We start from the raw sequence: 22,285 nt of genomic DNA, 5'->3' as shown, positions 1-22,285 counted from the left end.
CGGAAGGGCGGTTGGGAAGAGGCATGATCGTCTCCACAGCATGGAAGGAGGGCAGCATCTCTCTACAGGGGCTGGAACAGCTTCCCCAGCCAGACCAGCACCATGTCAAGCAAGGGGACATCACACCCTACAATAGGCTGCAATGCCAGGGACAGCACAAGGTACTCCACATACCTGCTAGGACCTCATCATCTGCCAGTGGGGCGTAGGGCATCTCGCCATGCATGAAGACCTCCCACATGAGCACCCCAAAGGACCACACATCTGACTTGGTGGAGAACTCATCTTCCAGCACAGCTTCAGGGGGCATCCAGCGCAGTGGAATCCAGGCCTGGCGGAAGTGGTAGTACTCGCTGTGGGCAGAACAGGCAGGCAGTGAGACTGGTGCCATCCCACCCCTCCCATTGCCCTGCCAGGCTCCCAGCTGACCTGTTGTACACATCCTTGCTGAGGCTCAGGGATGAGACCTTGACCTGCCGCTGGGCACTGACCAGGCAGTTCCTGGCTGCCAAGTCCCGGTGCACAAACCTGCTGTTGGAGAGATGCTCCATGCCCAGGGCTACCTGTGTGCAGAGAGACACCTGACCCCAGAGAGACATGAGCGCTGGCTGCCCTCCTCAGGCTCCCCAGCCCCACAATGCTTCCAGAACTGCACTATCACCTTATGTTTGGTGGTGAGGGGCTGTGGCTTCAGAGACTCATCTTTGCTCTTGGAGATCCTCAGGAACTGCTTCAGGTCCCCCTAGGAGACAGACAGAAACTCAGAGGCAGCACCTCTCCCTTCTGCCAGCCACATCTGTCCCTGCAACAGCTGGATGTGACAGGCCCACTGATGCTTATCTCCTGGGCCATGGTCCCTGCTAGTCCTCCTGGTACCGACCCTGTAGGGCAAGCCTTTTGGACCTCAACTGGCTAAGATCAAGACAAGCAGGCCTAATGTTTCCAGGTATTTCATGCCCCAAATTGACTTTTCTCCCATGAGCTCCAGGTTCCCCATGGCAGCGCTGAGCATTCTGCAGCATGGAGTCCCACAGCTTCATTTATTCAGCCAAGTCTTGGGCATAAATCAGAGATTAGGAGGATGTGCAAGGGGACAAAGTCACCTCCAGAACTTGCAGGAGACACCCATACCCCTTGAGAGTCCTCCACACAACAGTAAGCTCAGTTGCGTCTCCCTACACCTCACTTGCCCTGTGCTGCCAGCCTGGACCATGTCACACTTGCAAGCCCCTTGCCCATTCACACTTGTCCACCCCTCCTCCTCCTCAGTGCAGCACTGCTGGTAGGGGCCTTACCAAGTCCACATACTCCAGCACCATGTAGTGTGGCTCTGCCTCACGGCACAGCCCCAGCAGCCGCACCACGTTGGAGTGGTTCAGCTTGCCAAACATCTCTGCCTCTCGCCGGAAGTCCAGCTGCAGCTGCTCATCCCTTGTCTGCAGGCTCTTCACCAGCACCAGCGCTTCACCCTCACCATCCTCAGCACCTTTCGCCTTGGCCAGGAATACTTCACCAAACTCCCCCCTGCCTGGAAGTGCAAAGCAGCACATGGGAAGGCAGCGTGCGTTAGGACAGCATATGTGCAGCTTGCAGGGCCCCCAGTATCTCAGCACATCCAGTTTTATGCCTAGGACATGCTGGGGTTTCCTGCTGGAGCGGGGTCAGGACCAGAGTGGCCCAGCATACCCAGGGTTGTGATTGTCTGCAGGTTGGAACGCGGAAAGTGCATCTTGTCAGCAGCACTGTGCCGCTTGCTGGCCCCAGAGCTGCTGCCTAGGTTGGTCAAGGCCACTTCTTCCTGGATCTCTGCTGTCATCTGCCCATTCTGCAGCAAAGCACCACCTGCAAGCAAAGCACAAATGGCTTCAGCATCCTGCCAGGATGTACAGAGAATGTCAAGCTGAGGATCAGCCCCTTCTGAGGCTGACACTCCAAGCAACCGCAGCTGACTCCAAGTACCCCAGCCTGATGTCTAGCCCCAGGCAACAGCGTGGCCTCTACACAGTTGTTCCCTCAGGTCTGGCCCCATCTCTGGCAGCCCTGCAGCCACCCCTGAAATCAGATGCTGAGCAATGGCTTTGGTCCCAGAGTGAACCAGCCCCATCTGGCCTTGTCCATCCTATGGCACTCAGTCATCCCAAAGGGGCGGCTGCATCCAAACTACCATTGACAAAACTCTGCAGAACAGCAGCAGGAGACTGGGTGTGTGAGGCAGAGACAGAGCAAAGAGGACACTGCTCACTGTAGCCACAGTTTCTTGATGCCCAAGAGACTCCCAAATTGATCTGGCATTGACTGCTGCAGCCTGACCCCTTCTCCTTGCTCACTTCCCAGCATGCTAGCAATGCTCATGGCCTTGATAATCTTGAGCCTGTCAAACCAGATCAGCCTGGAGTTTCCCTTACTGCCTGGGTTAGAGCAGTGCTAGGAAGCAGCGTCCTTGCAATCAACCCCTGCAAGCTTTCTGCTCAGCAACAAACCAGAAATTTTCCTGGCACAAACAAAAGCCAGTAAACAGGACAAAACACTGTTACCTTAAGAAAGAAGAGAACCCTGCAGTGTACAGGCAGCTTGTAGGGGAAAGATTGTATAGATAGCTGTAGAGATAGCAAACCTTGATTTTGAATGCATTTACTGCTTGTATCAGACTTTGCACCAGGAAGAAGTACTTTCTGTAAGGCAGGAGTGTGAATGTAAAGCAAGGCACAGCACCAAGCCGAGGTGCCTGACACACGTGCAGCATCACCCTGCATTACTGCACACACTCCATTTCACCTAGTCCAGGGTGAGCATGAAGAAAACCCCTGCCATGCAAAAGGATTTAATCACAAACTAAGTGTTGACTCAGCATGAGGTAACTCCAACAGGAATCTCACTCCCTGTAATTTCCATCAAGGGGTATTGTACAGCAGCGTGCGTACGTGCACACTTACAACGCATGCATACAGGAGAGGTACCAGCCCACAATGACAGGGGCTTTGGCTTTGTCACAGGTAGGCTTGGAGCTGTGAAGACTGAGATAATGTTGACTGAAGAACCATGGCTACTGACAGCTGTCATCTCTCACACGCTGGAATAACATCTGCAGAAGACCATAGTGAAAAAACCCATCTATCCTATAAATCAAAGCTCGACACTACTTACACCCTCCCTGGTTTTATGCTAATTATTAGCACGACTGTTTGACCCTGTGCTGTCTGCACTCATGACTGATAGCGTCTCAAGACCACAGCTTGAAGCCAAGACGATAATACAAGAGAACTGCTGCAACTGTGCCAAGAAAACACAAGAGGCTGCAGAGTGAGCGTGCTGCCACTGAGAGACAGCACCAGCGAGCAGCAACAACAGACACTTCCAAGAACAAACATCCCTGTGTTTCACGGAGGCTTGACAAGATAGTTGATAACAAAGGGACTGCAAAAATGATTAGGAAGGTTAGGCTGCGGGATACATGAATTAGAGGCGAACCAAGAGTAGAGGAGCTGCCTGCTTTGCCCACCTGACTGCAACGCCTTAGCATCTTCTGGAGAAAGAGACATAGCCATGCTACCCTGGAGAAATTAGCATGGGCCAACAGAGAAATCAAACTCTCCCCTCAGTCCCCACAGCCCTGAATCTCCCCAAATGCCATGTCTGTATTCATCCCAAAAAAGCAAAACAGTCAGATGGATGCCGAGAGCAAATACCCTTGTTACAATGAACGCGGCACACCAAGGACGTGACCTTGGAAGATGACTGACTTGTAAGGAGTGCATTGATCCATAGGAAATCCATAGGAATGATCCACTGCAAATCCATAGGAAGGTCAAATCTGTCTGGATCCTCAGGAAAAGTCAGGTGGTGAGATACTTCAGGTCACCCAGCTAAAGAGGGATCAAAATCAAAAGGAGGAAAAGAGACACATCTTTGAAGACCACGGTGAAGGAGGCGACTCCACTGGAGCTGACAGCAAACAAATCACTTCTCCAGAGAGGCTATGGAAGTACCAAAAAGGAGTGTAGACATCTGGGCAGCTGGGGCTGCTTGTAGCAGTGAGGATGCATCTCTCTGACAGCTAAACTGTTTCCAAATGAAGGGAATAAGAAGAGGCAAACTCTGGCAGAATAAAAAGAAAAACATAATAGACCAAAATAAAAATCTGAAACGACCTCAAAAGAGATTAAAACAAATCCTTTCACAAGAAGAGGATGCTGGCCAGAGCCTGTTGGCACAAGTGAGCTGCCAACCTGTCCAACAGGAAGAGCTCACAGTGGTGACAGCAGCAGAGCACAAAGCTGAAGAGATGCTCCTGCAGCCCTGCTCTCAGGAGGTTCCCCACAGTCAGATCTTTGGCTCTGTTCAAAGCACCAATAAAGGAGAAATAACACAGGAGACAAATGCAGCAGTGATGTTTTGCCAGGACCTCAAAGCAATGCCCCCCACAATCAGGATGTGTCTGTGTGCTGGAGAACTGGAGGGAGAAGCACAGCATCTGCATACACAGACATCTCCCACCATCCCCTGAATCACAGGGGGAGATCCAGGGATTTATAATGGCAGCAAACTCAACTGCACCCCATCATTTCTAAGTCCTCACTGGTATCAGCGGTGCAAGGACAATGACGATGTCAGGAGAAAGAGCTGAAACAGCTTTTGGAAATGAAAATGATGCCCCAGAGATCTCCTGGGTTCACCGGAGGAGTCACACAGCTCATGCACAATGGGGACCCAGTTTAATCTCTTTGCAGGGTCTCATGGAAACAGCTGTTAAAAAGCAGCTCAGCTGCCACAGGACAGGAGGGAACATCCTCCAATGGACACACGGAAGGCAGGAGCCAGGGTAGTACAATATGCTGCCAACATGGAAGGAGTGCCGCTGCCAGCTGTTTGCCAAAGCCGCCAACTTAGCCAGTGCAAAAGTACAGGCCAGCTGCGGCCAGCTGCAGAGGGATGCTGAGCACTTGGAGATGCAGCCAGAGATACAACATGAGGCCTGTGGAAAGCAACCCTGATGTCCCACTGACACTGGGGGCTCAGCCCTGAGCTGCCTGCTTGCTTTTTCCACAAAGAGCTCTGTGGACAGGGAACTGAAGCCAGTGGCACAGCTGGGAACAGGACACAGCACAGCTGGATGCATTAAATCCTGTCTGGGGCTCCCTGTTTCTGAAAGGCGACAGCGCAACCAGAAAAGGCACTTGCAAGAACAATCAGACATAGAAAAAAGCTGTGTGCTCCAGTGCAGAGCTAATAGGTGACAAGCTTGAAAAGCAGGAATATAATATTTAGATAACCTCTTATGCTCCAGAAGTTCTTGTTGGATAATGGTGTAAATGCTCAAAGCTTATATGGGCTTCAGAGATAACAGCGTGAGTTCCCAGCAGAATCCAGGGCTGTTCAGTGAAATCTTCCCTCCAGCACCAGAGCTGCTGAAGCATGATCTGAACAGGCCAGCAGGGTACCACTATTTTATTACATTGCTACAGGGATACTCTCCTCCCCTCGGCAAAGGGTGTATGTGATGCCAAGTAAGGTTGCTGGAAAGCAGGAGCAATACAATACTCAGCAGACAGAGATGACCATGACGTGGGGCTGGGATGGAGGTTTCACACCAACTTGCCCATTTCTCACCTGGCAGCAGGTCTCTGTCACCAGCCATAGCCAAAACCAAGAGCAAGAGACTCCAAGGGTAAGGAAGAGTTTCCTTTTCCCCTGGCAGTTCTCTGCCCCTCAGCCCCTCGAGCCCAGGGGCTGGCAGTGAAGTCCCCACCCTTGGGATGCAAGCCTCACCGTTCAGACACTCCATTTCAGGCTCCTCGCCCTCTGGGTGCTTCTTCAGCCTCTTGGCTTTTCTTCGCTTCTTACAGTAGAACATCAGCCCCAGCACAATAATGATGTAGGCAACAGCTGCCCCCACTGAAAGCCCAATGGTCTGGATCATCTTGTAGGGTGTATGGCTGCCAGGTCCCTCATCCTCTTCTGCTGCCGGTTTGTCTGTGGGGCAGAGAGAACCAATCCCATGAGGATGCAGAGGATTTCCCAAATCCTGCACAGGAATGTGCTGGAGGAATGAGAAAAGCCCCCTCTGCTGCTGTGGCTACCTCCTCCTCCAGACTGCACTTCATCCTGACAGGGATGTTGCCTTGACACTCTAGCAGGCATGACCTGGCCTGCAGCACCCACTGATGGAACAAGAATCCCAGACTGGTTTGGGTTGGAAGGGACCTTAAAGCTCATCCAGTTCCAACCCCTGCCATGGGCAGGGACACCTTCCACTAGAGCAAGTTACTCCAAGCCCCATCCAACCTGGCTTTGAACACTGCCAGGGATGGGGCAGCCACAGCTTCTCTGGGCACCCTGTGCCAGGGCCTCACCACCCTCACAGGGAAGAATTTCTGCCTAATGTCTCATCTCCCCTCTGTCAGGTTAAAGCCATTCCCCCTTGTCAAAAGTCCCTCTCCAGATTTCTTGTAGGCCCCCTTTAAGTATTGGAAGACTGTTACAAGGTCTCCCCAGAGCCTTCTCTCCTCCTGTCAGAGAGAAGCATCAGCGAAAATCAGGGCCTAAAGCTGCCGTGGAGGCAATGTCCTGACGCAGGGGACCCCCTTACCTACAACATAGAGGAAGGCCTCACGGTGCTTGATGTTGCAGCTATTGCCAGCGATACACGTGTATTTCCCCGAGTCCTCAGTGGTGACATCGTAAATCACAAGGGAGCCATTGGGCATTATCTGAATCCTGCCAAACACACAGAGCCCTTTGCAAGCCCCAGAGGGCAGAGGCAGGCTTGGGGCACCTGCAGCTTCAGCTCCCCAGGTGCCTCAGACCCATGTCCCCAGTGCAACCATCCTGAATCTCAGGCTGTGCAATGCTCAAGAAGAAATGGTTGCAGCTCAACTGTAGCCCAGCAGGCTGCAGAAAGAGTAACCCTTGGGAGGCCAAGAGACTCCAGGCTCTGGGACACAGAGACAGCTGGACTGCGAGTCCCCCCCGGATGGGAACCCAAGACCCCACCATCAGCACCTGCACGCTGGGTAAGCATGGGAAGCGCCTTGCTGCAACATGTTTCTGTTTGAAATGGAGGCTGTGTACCTGGGCAGGAGCTTGCCAGGATCCAGAATCTTGTCCTTCCCTTTCCACTGGATGTGTGGCACAGGGTCCCCCTCTGCCTGGCACTGGAACATGGCTGTGTGCCCCTGGTAGACTGTCGTGGGCTCTGGCTCTAGCTTGAAGGTGACGTAAACTGAAGGCAGAGAGGTGGACACGAATGCTGTCAGCTCCTGGGAATGTTGCTGACCCCCCGCAAGGGAGTGGGGCCAGCACTGACACAGGGACACAGGCCTTCCGGAGCTGTATGCAAAGCATTGACAAACCAGACACTCAAGTGCCACGGGGCAGAGCTTGGGGTCAGGCCAGACATTTCTCTCTGCAGGGACATGCCAGCTGGGTGCCACTCAGGCAAATCCACTGCAAGGCCAGCACAGCAAGAAACCCACCTGCCTACCATTGAGCTCTCACCTGCTACCACAAGCTGCACGGTGGCACGGATCTCGCCCTGTGGGCTGTTGGAAGCGATGCACGTGTAGTTTCCCGAGTCACTCCTGCTCACCTTGTGGAAGGACAAGATGCCAGCATTGTGGCTGACGTGGGATGGCAGGCTGCTCCCATCTGCAGGGCATGAGAAGAGGGATGCAGCAGTCGTGCATGAAGCACCAGGCAGCCGTAGGATCGCTTCTTCACCCATATTAGAGATGGGCCAGTGCAAAATTCCTGGGACCCCAGGTCAGGAACAAACAGATCGCATCCAGGTCCCCCTTACCTGTTTTAGTCCACTGGATGGTGGGTTTTTCCCGGCCAGTGGCTGAGCAGGACACTGTAACCTCCTTATCAAACTCCATGCACTGCAGCGGCTGGGGCGGTGGGGTGAACTTCAGCTTCTCTGCAAGAGACAGGAGTGCTGTTAACCCCTGCAGCTGCAGAAGGCATCTGAAGTGGAAGCATCACGACTGCACCCTGACAGACAAAAGAGCTGCCCACAAAGGGAGGAGGTGGAGTGCTCATCAGCCTACCCAGCACGTGCACCCGTGCATATCCCTCGATGCTGCCTGCTGGCGTGCTGCTCACACACTTGTACATGGTCCCGTCATACACCTCCACGTTGTTGATGCGCAGTGTCCCATTCTCAGAGATCTCAAACCGTGAGTCCTGCACAGAGGGAAGGAAGGAGCAATGTAGAAATGTCACCAGCCCTGGGCTTGGACCTTGCTTGTGGAAGCTGACCCTCCATGTGCCCACACCATGCCTCAGACAGACACAGCTCTGCTGAGACTCACACTGAGAACTGAAACAAGCTACAGTGACATCTCTGTTGCCAGTGCCTCAAAAGCACAGGGTCAGTCACCAATCAAGTGGCTAGAGACAGCCAGTTGTGCACCCATACATTAATATGATTGAGATGGTGCCCAGAACATGGCCACAGAGGGGGTGAAAAAGATGCTGAGCCTAGGAGCAAGGCAAAAACAGCAGCAGGGGAAGGAGCTGAGCAGATGCCCAGGAGAAGTGCCCATGAGTGGCAGGGGCTTGCCCATGGCCTCACCTCAGAGATGGAGACGCCATTGCGGTACCAGGTGACTGTGGGTTTCAGGGAGGCCTTGCTGAGGCAGTGCAGGTATCCTGGCTTGCTCTCCTCCAGCTGGCTGTCCTTGGGCATCTCCACCCACTTGGGTACCGCTGGGCACAGAGGAGAGGGGTTATGCAAGTCACTCACCACCCCTCCTGCTAGCACCAGCACAGACCAGATAGGCAGTCGCTGCCAGCCACAGGGCCCCACAGCCCAGCCATGAGGGAGATGCCTCTCTGTATCAATGACATGACCTCCCACCCCAGCTCATCCCAAACCATTCTCTGCTCCCAGCCCTGCTTGGAAAGCTGCGTACTAGCCACAGTGATGCTCAGCTCCTGTTTCTTCTCTCCAGCCTTGTTGGCAGCATGGCACGTATAGGTCCCTGCATCCATCTCAGTGATACTGGTGAAAACAAGCTGCTCTGCTTCTTGGTGCACCCTGCCAGTGGTGGGAACCCGTTCGTGGTTCCTCTCCCACCAGACCTGCGGTGTGGGTATCCCTCGTGGGGCTGGGCAGGCCACACGGTGCCCCTGGTTCGCTGTCAACACCTTTGGGGAGAAGGGTGCCATTTCGTCGATCTCTGAGAGGAGTAAGAGAGAGCAGGGCTCAAAACAGGTCAGAAATGCAGTGTAACCAATTCACCAGCATCATGACTGGAACCACCAGCCGAGGGAGAGAGCACACAAGCTCTCATCCATGCAGCATGGAGGAGTCACTTCACAGATAAACCAAGCAATTCTCCGTGCACTGATCCACTGCTATATTGTCACATAGCTCGAGTGACACTGCAGCTCTGGAACCCACTGCCCGCCCTGCCAGCAGCCCCAGGACCTCACCTGCTAGCCGCAGAGTCGCCTTCAGCACAAGAGCCTTTCCCCTCTGCCCGTGGCCAACGCACTTATAGACACCGGTGCTGCGAGCTCTCACTTGGGTGATCAGCAGGGAGCCGTTGGCGAACACAGTGGTCCTGGGCACATGGGGAGAGGCAGGAGTCAGTGGGCATCTCTGCAGGGCATCGGCCAGAGCCACAGCCCTGTGGTGCCTTACATTAGCCCATGAAACCAAGAGGAAGACTTTGTGTCAAGTTAAAGCTTCCCAGTGTATGAGGGGCAGCATGCAAACATGGAGATGGTGGGACATATGCTTCATGGAGGAAATGAGCCAACAGAAGTCTATTTCTTGGAAATTCATAGAATCATTTATATTGGAAAATACCTTTAAGGTCACTGAGTCCAACTGTTAACCAAGCATTGCCAAGCCCACCACTAAACCATGTCCCTAAGTGACACATCTTTGAAACGCCTCCAGGGACAGTGATTCCACCGCTTCCCTGGGCAGACTGTTCCAACGCTTGAAAATCCTTTTGAGGAAGAAATTTTTCCTGCTATCCAGTCTAAACTTCCCCTGGCACAACACGAGGCTGTTTGCTCTCAGAAGAGCTTGCTCTACCCAAAAATTCCTCAAGTCTGGTGGGTGCATCACCAAAACGCACAGCAACGAACACTGGGACAGCCAGGAAAGGGAGCAGGGGGCACAAGGTGGCGCCTGGGAGCTGCCAGGCCACTGGGCATCTGGCGCCTGGACAGCAGCGCTTGCTGTCTGGCTGAAACATCCCACCTCCAGGATCACCATCCCCCGGGTCTGGGAGATGTCCCCAGCTCTGAAGATTACCCCACACATAGGTGTCTGGAGCTCAGAAATAGTGCTGGCGCTGGGGATCACCATGCACGTGTATCTGGAGGTACAAGCCAGCCATAGGCTCAGTGATCACTGGGGATAACCACCTGTGGACATCTGGTTCTGGGACATGCCCCTGACTCTGGGAATTGCCCTGAATGGGTGTCTCGGGCTTAAGCTGTCTCTGGCTCCATTAAATTGCCACACATGGACATTTGGGACTGGGAGACATCCCCAACTCTGGGGATCACCATATGTGGACATCTAGGACTGACAGCCCCACAGACCCCTTGGAGGACAAACTGCTTGCTGAGTCTTATGCTGACAAAGGCCATGCACAAGTGCCATGGCCCTGCTAAGAAGCAGATCCCAATGGCCAGCCTGATGTTGAATGCTCGCCCTCAGGTACAGCCAGGGTTTGGCAGTTCTCTGTTGCTTGTGGAACATGGTGGCCCCCCTCCTCCCAGCCCTGCCCACATCACCGCAGCCCCTGTTACTTGGATCTATTGGTGATGGGGCTGTCTTCAAAGAGCCACTCCTGCGTAGGGGGGGGCACAGCTGCAAACTGGCAGTCAAACATGGCCTCTTCGTTCTTGGTCACAATGAGATCCTGCGGGACGATCACCGCCTGCGGAAAGCTCTCATCTGCAATGGCAGAGACCACAGGAGGGTGAGAAGAGCAGTAGTGCCTATGCTGTCCTTCACCAGAGCTCTCAAAAAAGAGCTGGGAGCACACTGTGAGCCCCGTGGAGGCAGATGTGCCAGCACGGCTGTAGTTATGCAGCCAGAGCCCAGGACTGCGTATGGCAGCTGCTCTGGAGAGAGCCCCTTCCACTCTCCCCTTCCCTGAGCACCCCGGGCTCCTCACAAACGCATCAAACCTGCTGCTGGACTGAAAATTCCCTTGTTCAATTCCAAATACCCCTCTAAACTCAACATCTCCTGCCCTCCCACGGTCTTGCCTCCAAAGGCCAATAGGGAATCTCACCCATGTGGCACCATGGTAATACCAGTACTGGTCTAACCAGCAGCATCTACAGCCTCCAGGGTCCAAACCCTGTTGACGGGAGGAGAACCACTGTGCTCTAGTACCGGAGACAACAGCACAGACCTGCTCCAGAAAAGGGCAAATTAACACCTGTAGACAGAGTAGGGTCCAAACCCAGCCAGACCTGTCTTGGTCTGAAGCTCTGCACAGGTAAAGTCACACCAGCTTGACACGTCCCCTTGCAGCCTGGCTCCCTCCCACCAGCAATGAGCACAACAGCAGCCAAGCCCCAGCCCAGAGCACTCAGAACACAACTCACCGATGATATTAATTGTGAAGTTGTTATGGCTGCAGACGAAGCCGACGGCACTGCGGGCACAGCAGTAATAGAGACCATTGTCGTCGGGGCTGGCGCTCTGCAGGGTCAGCGTTCGCTCCTTGTTGCTGACAGAATAGGTGCTGCGGCCGTCGGGAATCGGGGTACCATCCCGAAACCACTGCCATGTGGGGCTGCAAGACAGAGGCAAGAGGGTGACCAAGTGCTGGGCACCAGCACGGCTCCCCAGAGAGCATGTGTGCAGAGGAGACAGCCCAGAGATGGCCCGTTTCCCTGGCTCTCCATCCCCATGGCTGGCCCCGACACAGACACTAAGCCATGAGACATGCAGCCAAGTGGACGGGACATGATTGTAAAGCAACGTAGAGTGACCGCAGCACACCAAGCAGCTCAGCGACCGGACTGTGACAGCCCGTCCTTACTGTGCTCCTCGCTACGCGGCTCTGAGGAGGCCGTTTGCCTTCTCCCCCGGTGCTCAGCCACAGGCTCAATCAATCCTGCCTTTCGCCTTCCCTAGACTCTACTGAGTCCTCGTAGGAGAGAAAGACAGAGAGAGGGGAGAAGAGCACGCAGCGAAGGTGCGGGAAGACCCCCGGCAGGGTCCGCTCCTCGGGAGGCAACCCTTACCGCGGGTGGCCGTCGATGTGACACCGCAGCACCACAGTGGAAGAGGGCTGGATCTCAGCTACGCTGGCCGGCTGCTTCAGCACCACACTGCCTGTCTCAATCCCTGTGGGATCAAAGAATAACAACACAGCTGGAGCCCGGGTGGATGCCAACTCTGTAATAACCAGAGCAGGCATTAAAGGCACAAAACACACATAAGCCCTCAAACCAGCATGGAGTAAAGGGACACCCACCATGTGAATGTCCCACTTTGCTCTGCGTGACTGTTCTCTGAGGGATAAGAGGGGCCCTGAAAGGATCTGCAGTGCCCATGACACACTTGGTGCAGTAACATCCCCGTTTCATATACACAAATGGGGAAGGTGACGGGAGAAATCATCTCTGACAGCCTTAGGGATCTCAAAAGACACAAGCAGCCTAGAGCACACGAAGGACATGGTGGCTGGAGAGGAATCCTACTTGCACAGGTCACGCCACCTGATCTCTGTCTGACCACCACTCCCACACCCATTAGAGGGCAAAGCTGTTTCCAGTCTCAGGCCCTCTCAAGAGAGCTTTGCCCTGTCCACAGTGGGAAGCAGGCGGGTTGTGGCATCTGCTTGGCTGCCCTCGCCCCACACTCACACTTGATATTGAAAGATGCATTGGCTGTGCGGGCCTCCTCCCCAGTGAGCAAGTTCCTGGCTATGCACTGGAAGTCCCCGGCATCCCTGTGCCGATCGACAGCAGCGAACTGGAGGTTGCTGCCTTCCTTGAAGCGCTGCTCCGTGTCCTGAACGGGGAGACCGTTCTGCAGCCACTCGAACTCCATGTGCGCGGGCTCCTCCACCTCGCAGCGGAGGATGGCGCTGCGGCCGTGCAGGGCATCCTGGGAGTAGGGCTCCTTGGTGAAAAGGATCGCTGCCCGAGCCCCCACAGCTGCGAGACACAGACAGAGAGCATGGTTAGGACACGGGAGAAGGGACTAGGTAAGCATGTGCTGTTCCCAAGGGTCCCCAGACAGCCAAACCCACTGTGCTGAGACAAGTACCCCAAAGCACATCTGACAAAACCAGTCCCCAGTGTGGGAGTTTAGACAGATCTGTGCTCAGATACCAGCAAAGCTGCTTTAAGGCTGTGTCTCCAGCAATCACCGGAGAGCCCTCCTCTCCCTGGGGCCAGGGGCATTAGAAGGGTGCTTCCCTGACCCACTGCTGAGTACTGCGCTCCCAGCCTGAGCAAAGAGGTGTCCTGCAGTGTATGAGCCAGGAAATCAGTCACCAAAACATTAAGAGAGCAGCTTTCTGGGCAGTTCAGATGTTTCTTTGAGCTCCTCTTGTTCTGGGTTCTGGGACACGTCCTAAGTCGCAGCCATGCACCAAGACTGCCCCAGATCAGAAACACCTATGGACTGCTTCCAGGTTTTCCTCAAAGCTTCTCTCCTTGGGATCATGCCTCCATCTCACCTCCACATCCTCAGAGATTACCCAGAAAAAAAACTGGTCTGGTACAAGGTTTTCCAGTGGGAATAAACACAGCAGGAGAGGATGCAGCAGTGACACCCCTGCTCGTGCTGCGGACTCAACCCACTCGCAAGAAGGAGTGGCAACAAGAAACCACAGTGGTTGACCTCAGGGTCTGATAGTGGCTGTGGGATGGCTCTGGAGGACCAGGAGCATCTCTCTGCAGTGGTGGAAAAGCTGAAGAATCCTCCTCCGCACAGTAACCCCCACCCAAGAGCTCAGGGTCCTGGGGACAGAGCAGCCAGCGCTTCCCTCGGCACTGCCTGACGTGGCTGCAGGGGGAACACACCAGCACATCCCCAAATCTGGCTGCTGCCCGGCCATGCAGGCGCTCTGCTCCCGTTACCAGCTGGCTGCAGAAAGGAAAGCAGACAAAAGGCAGCTCAGCAGACAGCGACTGTTGTTGCACTCTGTTCCCAGCACCGTGTTCTGCAGGGAAAGAGGCCAAGGCAGGCAGATTTTGAGCATCTTAGAAGCAATCTCTCACGAGTGTGAGCAAGTGGCCAGAAGGGTGCATTCACACCACTGCGAGGAAAACGGCTTCAGAAAGTGGTTGCCTGGATGAGTTATGTGAGCAGGAGATCGGAGCCCACCTGAAGGGCAGCTCCTCTTTGGAAGCTCAGCCACATCTTCCCGAGTGGTGTTTGTCTAAAAGCCTGGTAAAGGGACACTATTTGACGGGACATCTCAGTAACCCAGAGCTAAGGGTAAAGGATCCTCTTCTGAAGGGGACATTTTGAAGGGGGCATCTAGATCACCACATTCCAGGAAGTCTCAAGAGCCCTTTCCATGCTGGAAAATCTTTGGAGGTTGCCGCGTAGCGCAAGTGCCAAGCAAAGCCTCTCCTGCCTGCAGTGCTTATGGGCACCCCAGTGCCAGCCACACACTTCCAGCACAGCCAGCCTGTGCTCTCCTGCACACAGCAATGGTGAGGCGTAACAGAGGTGCTCATCAAGCGCTGCTGCTTCCCAGGATGAGGGTCCAGTGAGGGGGGGCACCTCAGCCTGTGTCTGTTAACACACTTCCCCATACTCCAGAGAGAGCAACAAAGCCACAAAAGCCTGGCTTTCTCCTTTCAGCATCTCACTGTGCCATTGAGTGTGGTGTGCAGGCAACATCCCCAGGGGACTGGCCCCAGCCAGGTTAAGTCCCACTCTTGACAGCACTTGTCAATTGCTTAAAGTATTTAAGGCCACTGGTTGTAGCCACAGACTGACCCCTGTGGCCTGAATGACAGAGCTGTAGACAATGCCTGAAGTCCTACCTCTTGGATCCCATAGTAAGCTAACCCCCATCAGCACGCTGTGCTCAAAGGGTCAGCATGTCCAGTGAAGTTTCCACCATCAGCTCCCATGCACCTCCCCAGACCATCCATTGGTCTGTGAGAGTTGCTAATAAACATCACAGGATGAACACATGCCCCAAGGTGATAATGTGCAGGAATGTATGGTCTTACATAGGTACACACATCTTGCTCCCCACACATCAGATCTGACTCACCAAAAGCACTCAGCAAAGTGGCAACCACCCAACCCCATGCAAACACAGCTACACGCTCAATAGCACAACAGCTCCAGAGTACCAGGAGCTGAACCTATCCCAAAACAGGCTGCTGGGACAGACAGATGGGAACAAAAGGGAACAGGACAGTCAAATCCAGTCAGGTTTGAACCTAAAAGGAGCTGGGTTTGCTCTCTTCCACAGGTGTTCTTCAGGGCATTGGGCATATATCCATCAAACCATTCCTGTATAGCACAAATCACATGCAAGGTGGCGGTGTTAGGAGAGTTCATGAAGGAGATGGACCAGTTCTGCTCTTGGGATCTCAGCATTCCAGAACTTTTCACAGCCTACTGGTCATGCTGCTGCTGGAGTTAGTGATGCCTCTCTGAAGGCACAGGCCATCAGGGTATTTAGACATGATATTTTAAATCAGATGTGCTTCTATCATTAAACTGTCAGCATTAGCAGTGTAACACTAACCAGCAGTGGAACCACTTTTGCCCATCACTGCCAGCAAAATGGCATTTCACTTGGTGCTGGTCAGCCAAGAGCTTCAGCAGCCTTGTCACATACATCCCGCTGCTCCAGCATCCCCCACATCCAGGCAGGAGGATACAGCTCTGCGGATAGGGGACGTGATGCAGGCTTGGCACAAGCTCCACATGGGAAGCAGGTGTCAGAAAACACTGGGACCTAACTCCTTGGTGAGACAGAAGGAAGTATTTATGTCCTTATCTTCCATCCTGGGGAAAATGGACATTTCGGCTCAGATGAGGTCCCTGTGATGAATGCCTCATGAGCACAAGTGCCAAAGCAAACTGGGATAAATAAGTGTTAAAGTGCAGTAAGAGCAACAACCTTGTGTTTTGTTTTGACAATAGCATCAAGGTGCCATGGACGGACTGGCTGCACATGGCTGGAAACCATGGTCCCAACCATTATCAGATTTGGGCTGTAAGGAAAGACCAGTAGTAGCCAAATACTATCCAGACATTTTGGGGTGGTAAACATGAGAAACCCAGGGCTGGACACAGCTTTCCACAGCACTCTAAATCCAGAGCACCCAGCGTTCAGAGATGGGAAGTGCTGCACGTGTCCATAAAAGCTCCACAGCTCTCATCCAGGAAAATGACAGCAGTTAGCAAGGTTCAAACATCCTCTCCATGCCCTCCACCTCATCTGGACTTTGGGGACAGAGGCCCAAGGAAACTGTATAAGCACAGAGCTATCTGTGCGGGATGCCATTATGGCAGAGTTTGGGAAAATCTGCATAACCTCATCAGACATCACCACCTGTGCTGAATGAAGAACAAAATACCTCTGCTTGTTCCACTCACCTGGCTAGAGGACCTCCCAGAGCCATGGTCAGGCATGGCTTAGACACTGCCAGAACTGCCTGAGCTGGCAGAGGAGAGCTCTTGCAGCACTTGGCGGAAAGCAAAGTGGACTCCTGCTCAGTCTGAGTGGATACCTTCACAACAGCATGCTCCTGCTGTGGTTTCATGAGCTAATCTGGGCTGGGCTGCCTTGCTAGGAACTGCTGGAAGAAGCAAAAGGACTCCTTCTCTTCCCTTAGCAAGAGCCACCCCCAAAACACCCAGCACCACCAAGTCTGTTGGAAGTCAGTTTAGCAAGCCCAAGCTAGTGCAGAGCTGTCCCCATGTAACACAGCTGGGCCAGCCGCAGTCCCGCAATGCCAGTGCCAAGCAGCAGTCCCAAATGTGTTTGCTGGCAAAGACCCACTCCCTGCATATGTATGTGACACAAGGCACCCCTGGCTGGGAGAAAAAGAAACCCTCAACACATGTTTCTGGCTTCAAACCATTTCAACTGTGGCTGCGGAAAGCTTTTCAGGAAAGCTGCAGCCAGATTAGATAAACACATCTGAAATGCAGCCTGCACGAAAACACTGAGTGGCATTTTACTCATAGGATATCTAAGTGAAATGTAAAGGTAATAGATGAAGGTTAAGGAAATCGTGCAGGGAAGTCGCGCTGGTACATACAGATCGCCAGGGTATCACTCACACACCAAGGAGCAAACTACATGTAGGGAGGGAACAGGGACCAGCAGGACGCAAAAGGACGGGGAGAAGAGGAGGCTCAGATCACAGCCTGGCTCTGAAAGCATACTTACGGGAAAGATCTGAACACAGCATCCTTCATGCAGAGGTACTCCCTGTGCAAAATCTATTTCATTGCTTTAAGGAGGCAAACAGCAGCTTCCCAGGAAAAAAAACACTCACTAACACCTGCACTGGCAGCCTTAATCTCCACCAAGCGCATCCCAGTTTGCTTTGGGGGCTTGGGGTACCCCCAGGACTCAGCTGTTGCAGCCTCCTCCAAAGGGTGCAGTGAGCTGAGCACGTGCACAGCATTTCAGGGTGACAAATGAAAGCAGCAAAGCCGCATCCAGGACAGACCGTGTGAGCAGCCCTATGAAGTTAGTCGCTGCTGCCTGCACAGCGAGTTTTCAATCCTGAGAGTTTTGCCACAGGGAGCAAAGGGCTCTCTGCACATCTGGCAAAGGAGACCCAGCCCCGTGGTAGCCAAACCCCTCAAGTGCTGCCACAGCATTACTGAAGCGATTTGGCAGCAGACTGCAGCACAGCGTGGAAACGGCTTTGGCCTGAGCCATTCTCCAGAGCTAGAACAGTGAGAGACATCGGTGTTGCTGTTTTCATCAGCCAGAGCTGTAAGACAACGCACCAAACCAGCAGTAAGGATCTGAAGGAGCTGTGGCAGAGCTAGAGACCACCACTGGGAAACTGGAGTTAAAGTTTTAGGGGACCCCACATCCCTGTTCCCAAGTGGGCAGCACCAGTTGCAGGCACAGAGACACTGTTGAGCTCTAAGGCTGTATTTCAGGATGCAGCTAATGAGAAGGTCTGTGGCCCTGGGGCAGTCTGGCAGTGAAAGCACCCAGCCCACCTTCTGCACCATACCAAGAGGCCTAAGAGCACCACAGACACTGCCTGGTGAATCCCGGTCATGGCAGTAAACCCAAACCTTCAGGCTGCAAGAGCATGGGGCAGCAAAAGAAGTTAAGCCCCAACACAAGCCGGGTTTTCCATCTGTCACCTGATGGAAAACCCATGCCAGTCCCACACACTGCTTGTCTGGGGCACTCCAGTAGCTCAAACCCATCTGGGTGCTGCAGAGCAACTGTGCAAGCTAGGGAAGAGCAGGCAGCACATCTCTTGCCCTGCCTGACAGACTGAGTTGCCTACATCTTGAAGCAATCCAAAAATCATTGTGTCTTTGCCTACAACATCACTTGGGAATGCGGTCTCAACCACAAAGCGTTCAGCTGCTGCACAGCTCATGTTCCTTGATCTCACTCACCTCCAGCCATGCTAGGGAAGCAACAGGCAAGTTGGCTGGTGGTGGCACGTGCAGCAGCACAGCAGGACCCTGCCTGCCCAGAGCTCTTGCACCACTCTACATTCTCAGCCCCATGGGAGATCCACGTTTCCCTCAACCCTGAGCCACCCATCCCCAGGCATGCCCTGTTCGAGCTGGGTGCCTCTGAAGAGCATAAATTACCGGCCTCTTTACACTACAGCTGATGCAAGGATATGAGTAATCCCAAAGCTGCTTGCAACGAAACGAGGAATAAGAAGCATGAGAATGGGATCTGGGATAGGGCTTTCTTGGAAGTTTAGGATTTCCTGGTTTGGAAAGCAAGCCCAGCACTTCAGGTTTTCTGCAGCTTGTAGCCCAGCCACACTGCAGGCAGGCAGGCCCCAGGAGCTTTATTCCATAGACTCATTCCAGGGACACTCCAGCGAAGTTCACCCTGGGTCAGCCTAGCCAGATGTGCAAGCCAGCTCTTTAATGCTCTGCATCTGGAACAGCAGATTAGAGGAGCTGTGACTCATCTGCAGTGCCCAGCACAGCAAAGCCCAGAGCACCCAAAGTACATCCTTCCTCCCCCTCCAACAATTCTCCCCTGCCAGCATCAGACCTTGGGTCTGCCTCACCCGTGGAGGGGGACAGATGGCTTACAAGACACAGATAAAACAATGACCTGCAAAACCAGGCACAGCCAGCTCCCCACGGAGTGCTTTGGGCAGAGGACATGGTTGGCCAGTGCCTGTTCTGGCCTCTCAAAGACAAGAGCACCTCAAATGCTCCCATGCCGCAGCAGAGATGCCCTGATCCCTAGGAAGGCACCGCTGCAACCCACAGGCAGGGAGCCTGCTCTCCCCAGATCCGCAGGGCCCTTTGCAACACCCAAGGGGCAAGGAGCACAGCAGTTCACCTGGGCACCCTGCAGCAACCACACAGTGCGCTTCCTGCAGAGAGGAGGCTGGTGGTACAGCTGGGAGAGAGGAGGGTGACCCAGCCCTAGCCCCCTCCACTAACTCGAGGTGGGCAGCAGAAGTAGCCCAAGTCTATCCTCAGGCTGCACCCTTCAGCATCAGGCTTAAAGGACAGGATCAAGAGACACTTTTACCCCTTGTGACCCAGTGACCAGCTCTGGATGTGCCAGCTGATTAACAAACCTCAGCAAAGCAAGGTGGCAGTGATAGCTTTTTCCACCCAGGAATCCACCACTGATGTATCACCGCACCGCCATATCCACACTATGACCTTTAAAGCTTCTGCAATCGCCACTGCTCAGACCATTCAGGAAGCAAAGCCTCTGCAATCAACCCAGCAGCCACACAGGATATTCCTCTTTGATGAGGAATCACTGATGGAAAAGGAAAGTCTGGATGAGCTAATACACTCACCACTGCAGCACTTGCTCTCAGATGTGTAGACCTGTAACAAGGCAAGGCGATGCAGGCAGATCACTGCTCTGAAGCTGCCACTGCATCCCTCAGCAGCATGCTTAGGTGCTGCTAGCCCAAAGAAAATCAACAACCCAGGGCACAGCTACGGAGAGAACCTAGCTCACTGCAAGCCCAGGGGCAGAGCTAAGGGCCACAAGGCAGCCTTTAAGGAAAAGGGCATCAAGCCTCAGCAGAAGGGACTGAGAAGTTCACACTCAGGTCCCATGTCCCAAAGGAGCTCAACATGGGATGGACACGGACAGCCACAAACACAAGACTGATTTATCACCATGCTCTCTGGGAAAGACATCAGGCCACAAGAAGTCTGGTGTCAAAGATGTGTTTTCAGAAAAGATCACCCCAAAGCAACAAAAGGCACAGCAGGGATCACATTAGGTTTTGGGGTCCTGGACTCTCACAGGTTTCAAGAACGCATTCACAGAAACCATTATCAAACAGGTCTTGCCTTTAGGAGCAATTTATTAAACACCGTTGCCTGCAGGCAGCAATTCCTTCTGTTGCCAAGTCCCTGGGAATGGCTCCATTTGCTTTTAGCCACTCTTGGATCAAAGAGCAGCAGACTCTGGGTTCAAGCCCCTGCTTGCTTTTGAAGCCTGGGCAATCAAATCACTGGGCTGGAGCATCCCTAGCTTACTGGTCCAGAGGAAGCACTGAGCACACACGGAGAACAAGGCTCCAGTCACTGCAGGCAGGTTTAACTCCTCACATGCTTGGTGTGCACACACAGCAGCAGCTTAGCCCATGCAGCCTGGCAGCAGTTCCTTCAACTGAGCAACATTCCAGACACAGACGTGCTGCTACTCTCACCTGACTGCCCTTCCTTCCTGCTGGAGCCAGGCACAGCATGCACAGCCCTATTGTCCCTGTGACACGTGGAGCCCAAATGCATCCCTCCGTTTCTCTCTCTTCCCCATCCACAGTCATCATCCCAAGCTCTCAGCAGCACTTCTTTGCCTGCCTGCAGCGCCCAGGCTCCTTCCAACCCAGCCTCCACCGTGAACAACCACGTCTGCAGAGAAGCAAACCAGCCCTCCTCAGGCCAGGGGAGCCACAAAGAGCAGCAGGCAGTAAAACCAATCACTGGACCAGCCAAACAGTTAGTACCTTGATCCCACCTCCTGCTCCCCATCCGCTGCAGCCCAGAGGATGCAGGCTGCCATAGAGCAAGTAATGCCAGCATCTGCTCTTTCTCCCTGCAAGGCTCTTGGTGAGCACAGGGCCCCATACAGAACCTCCCATTCATGGCTTGAGCAAGCCATGTGTTTCCTGGCACAGTTCATTATGAACACGCTCCTATAAAACCAAGATTTTTGGCATGCTAGGACTGGGAAAAACATATGGGTCAGCTTTTCCTCCCCTCCTGGTCACACACACAGAGCCAGCGAGCTCATTTGCACCAGCTGAAGCTGTAGAAGCAGGCAAGAAAGAAACCATGAATGCAACCCCTCTGCCTCACGGGTCAGCCCCTACAGCCACATAAAGCAGCTACTCGGAGCACGCCTGCTCCACACAACCTATTCCACTGCTCAGCAGATACTGCGGAAACAGCAGCCAAGCCAAACACCCAGAGAGATTTGCATCTCCAAATGGTTTCCAGCCAGAATGTTCCTCTGTGCAAGAGGTTCCAGTTGAGAAAGCCTCTCAGACGGGCAGAGTTGCAATAAACCACATACTCCCATCAGGCCAGATGGAAATGGTTTGATGCAGGCAACGAGCTCTGAACATGACAGGCTCTGCCTGATCAAGCCCAACATCTGGAAAGCCTTTGGGCACCCCTCACGTAAACCTTTTAAAACTACGTCATTTCCTATTCGAGTTAAAGTAAAACAAAAACTCGCCCTGCACCCAGGAAAAACTCCTATTTGAGTCCCCAGCACAACTGGATGGGTTCAAACCAGCATTCCCAAGAAAAGCTCACCTAGAGTGGCTTTAGCTTCATCACCTGGGAGGAACTGCACAAGCACCTCAGAGCTCCAGGCTGGGGTAAACACAGCAAGGTCATACTGGGGTGGATCAAGACGATGAAGGTTTCGGGGAAACACCATCTATTTACCTCTACAGTTGTAACACACACCCAGATCAAACAACCCAGCTCAGAGAACATGGGTCTGCTCAGATGGACACTGACCCTCGGTTTCACGGTGGTTTAATTGCGGACTTACTGGAGATGCAATGCCTGTGCACCACCACAAAGGCCAGGCATCTATCTAGTTCTTCTCTGCCTGCTTCGCGGGGAGCCACACCACATCAG

At 53.6% G+C, this 22,285-nt stretch overlaps 1 protein-coding gene across 1 annotated transcript in view; it reads right to left on the bottom strand.

Moving 5' to 3' along the window:
- PTK7 (protein tyrosine kinase 7 (inactive)) overlaps positions 1-22,285 on the bottom strand; it is a 36,679-nt gene that overhangs the window by 861 nt on the left and 13,533 nt on the right. The window contains exons 2-19 of the mRNA XM_061475544.1: positions 12,853-13,146; positions 12,229-12,331; positions 11,584-11,774; positions 10,774-10,921; positions 9,436-9,566; positions 8,913-9,179; positions 8,573-8,706; positions 8,046-8,181; positions 7,796-7,915; positions 7,495-7,644; positions 7,069-7,219; positions 6,587-6,714; positions 5,767-5,970; positions 1,687-1,842; positions 1,296-1,528; positions 662-742; positions 430-581; positions 175-353 (exon numbers count right to left, since the gene is read on the bottom strand). Coding sequence (XP_061331528.1) covers positions 175-353; positions 430-581; positions 662-742; positions 1,296-1,528; positions 1,687-1,842; positions 5,767-5,970; positions 6,587-6,714; positions 7,069-7,219; positions 7,495-7,644; positions 7,796-7,915; positions 8,046-8,181; positions 8,573-8,706; positions 8,913-9,179; positions 9,436-9,566; positions 10,774-10,921; positions 11,584-11,774; positions 12,229-12,331; positions 12,853-13,146 — 2,958 coding nt within the window. The remainder of the gene's footprint in view (positions 1-174; positions 354-429; positions 582-661; positions 743-1,295; positions 1,529-1,686; positions 1,843-5,766; positions 5,971-6,586; positions 6,715-7,068; positions 7,220-7,494; positions 7,645-7,795; positions 7,916-8,045; positions 8,182-8,572; positions 8,707-8,912; positions 9,180-9,435; positions 9,567-10,773; positions 10,922-11,583; positions 11,775-12,228; positions 12,332-12,852; positions 13,147-22,285) is intronic.

Source organism: Pezoporus flaviventris, unplaced genomic scaffold, assembly GCF_033815535.1.
Source record: "Pezoporus flaviventris isolate CSIRO_AGI_PZ_B2104156 unplaced genomic scaffold, CSIRO_AGI_Pfla_v1 ptg000083l, whole genome shotgun sequence".
In the NCBI taxonomy this organism is placed as follows: Eukaryota; Metazoa; Chordata; class Aves; order Psittaciformes; family Psittacidae; genus Pezoporus; species Pezoporus flaviventris.
The sequence above is the reverse complement of the archived record's forward strand: the minus strand, read 5'-3'. Positions and strand labels throughout refer to the sequence as shown.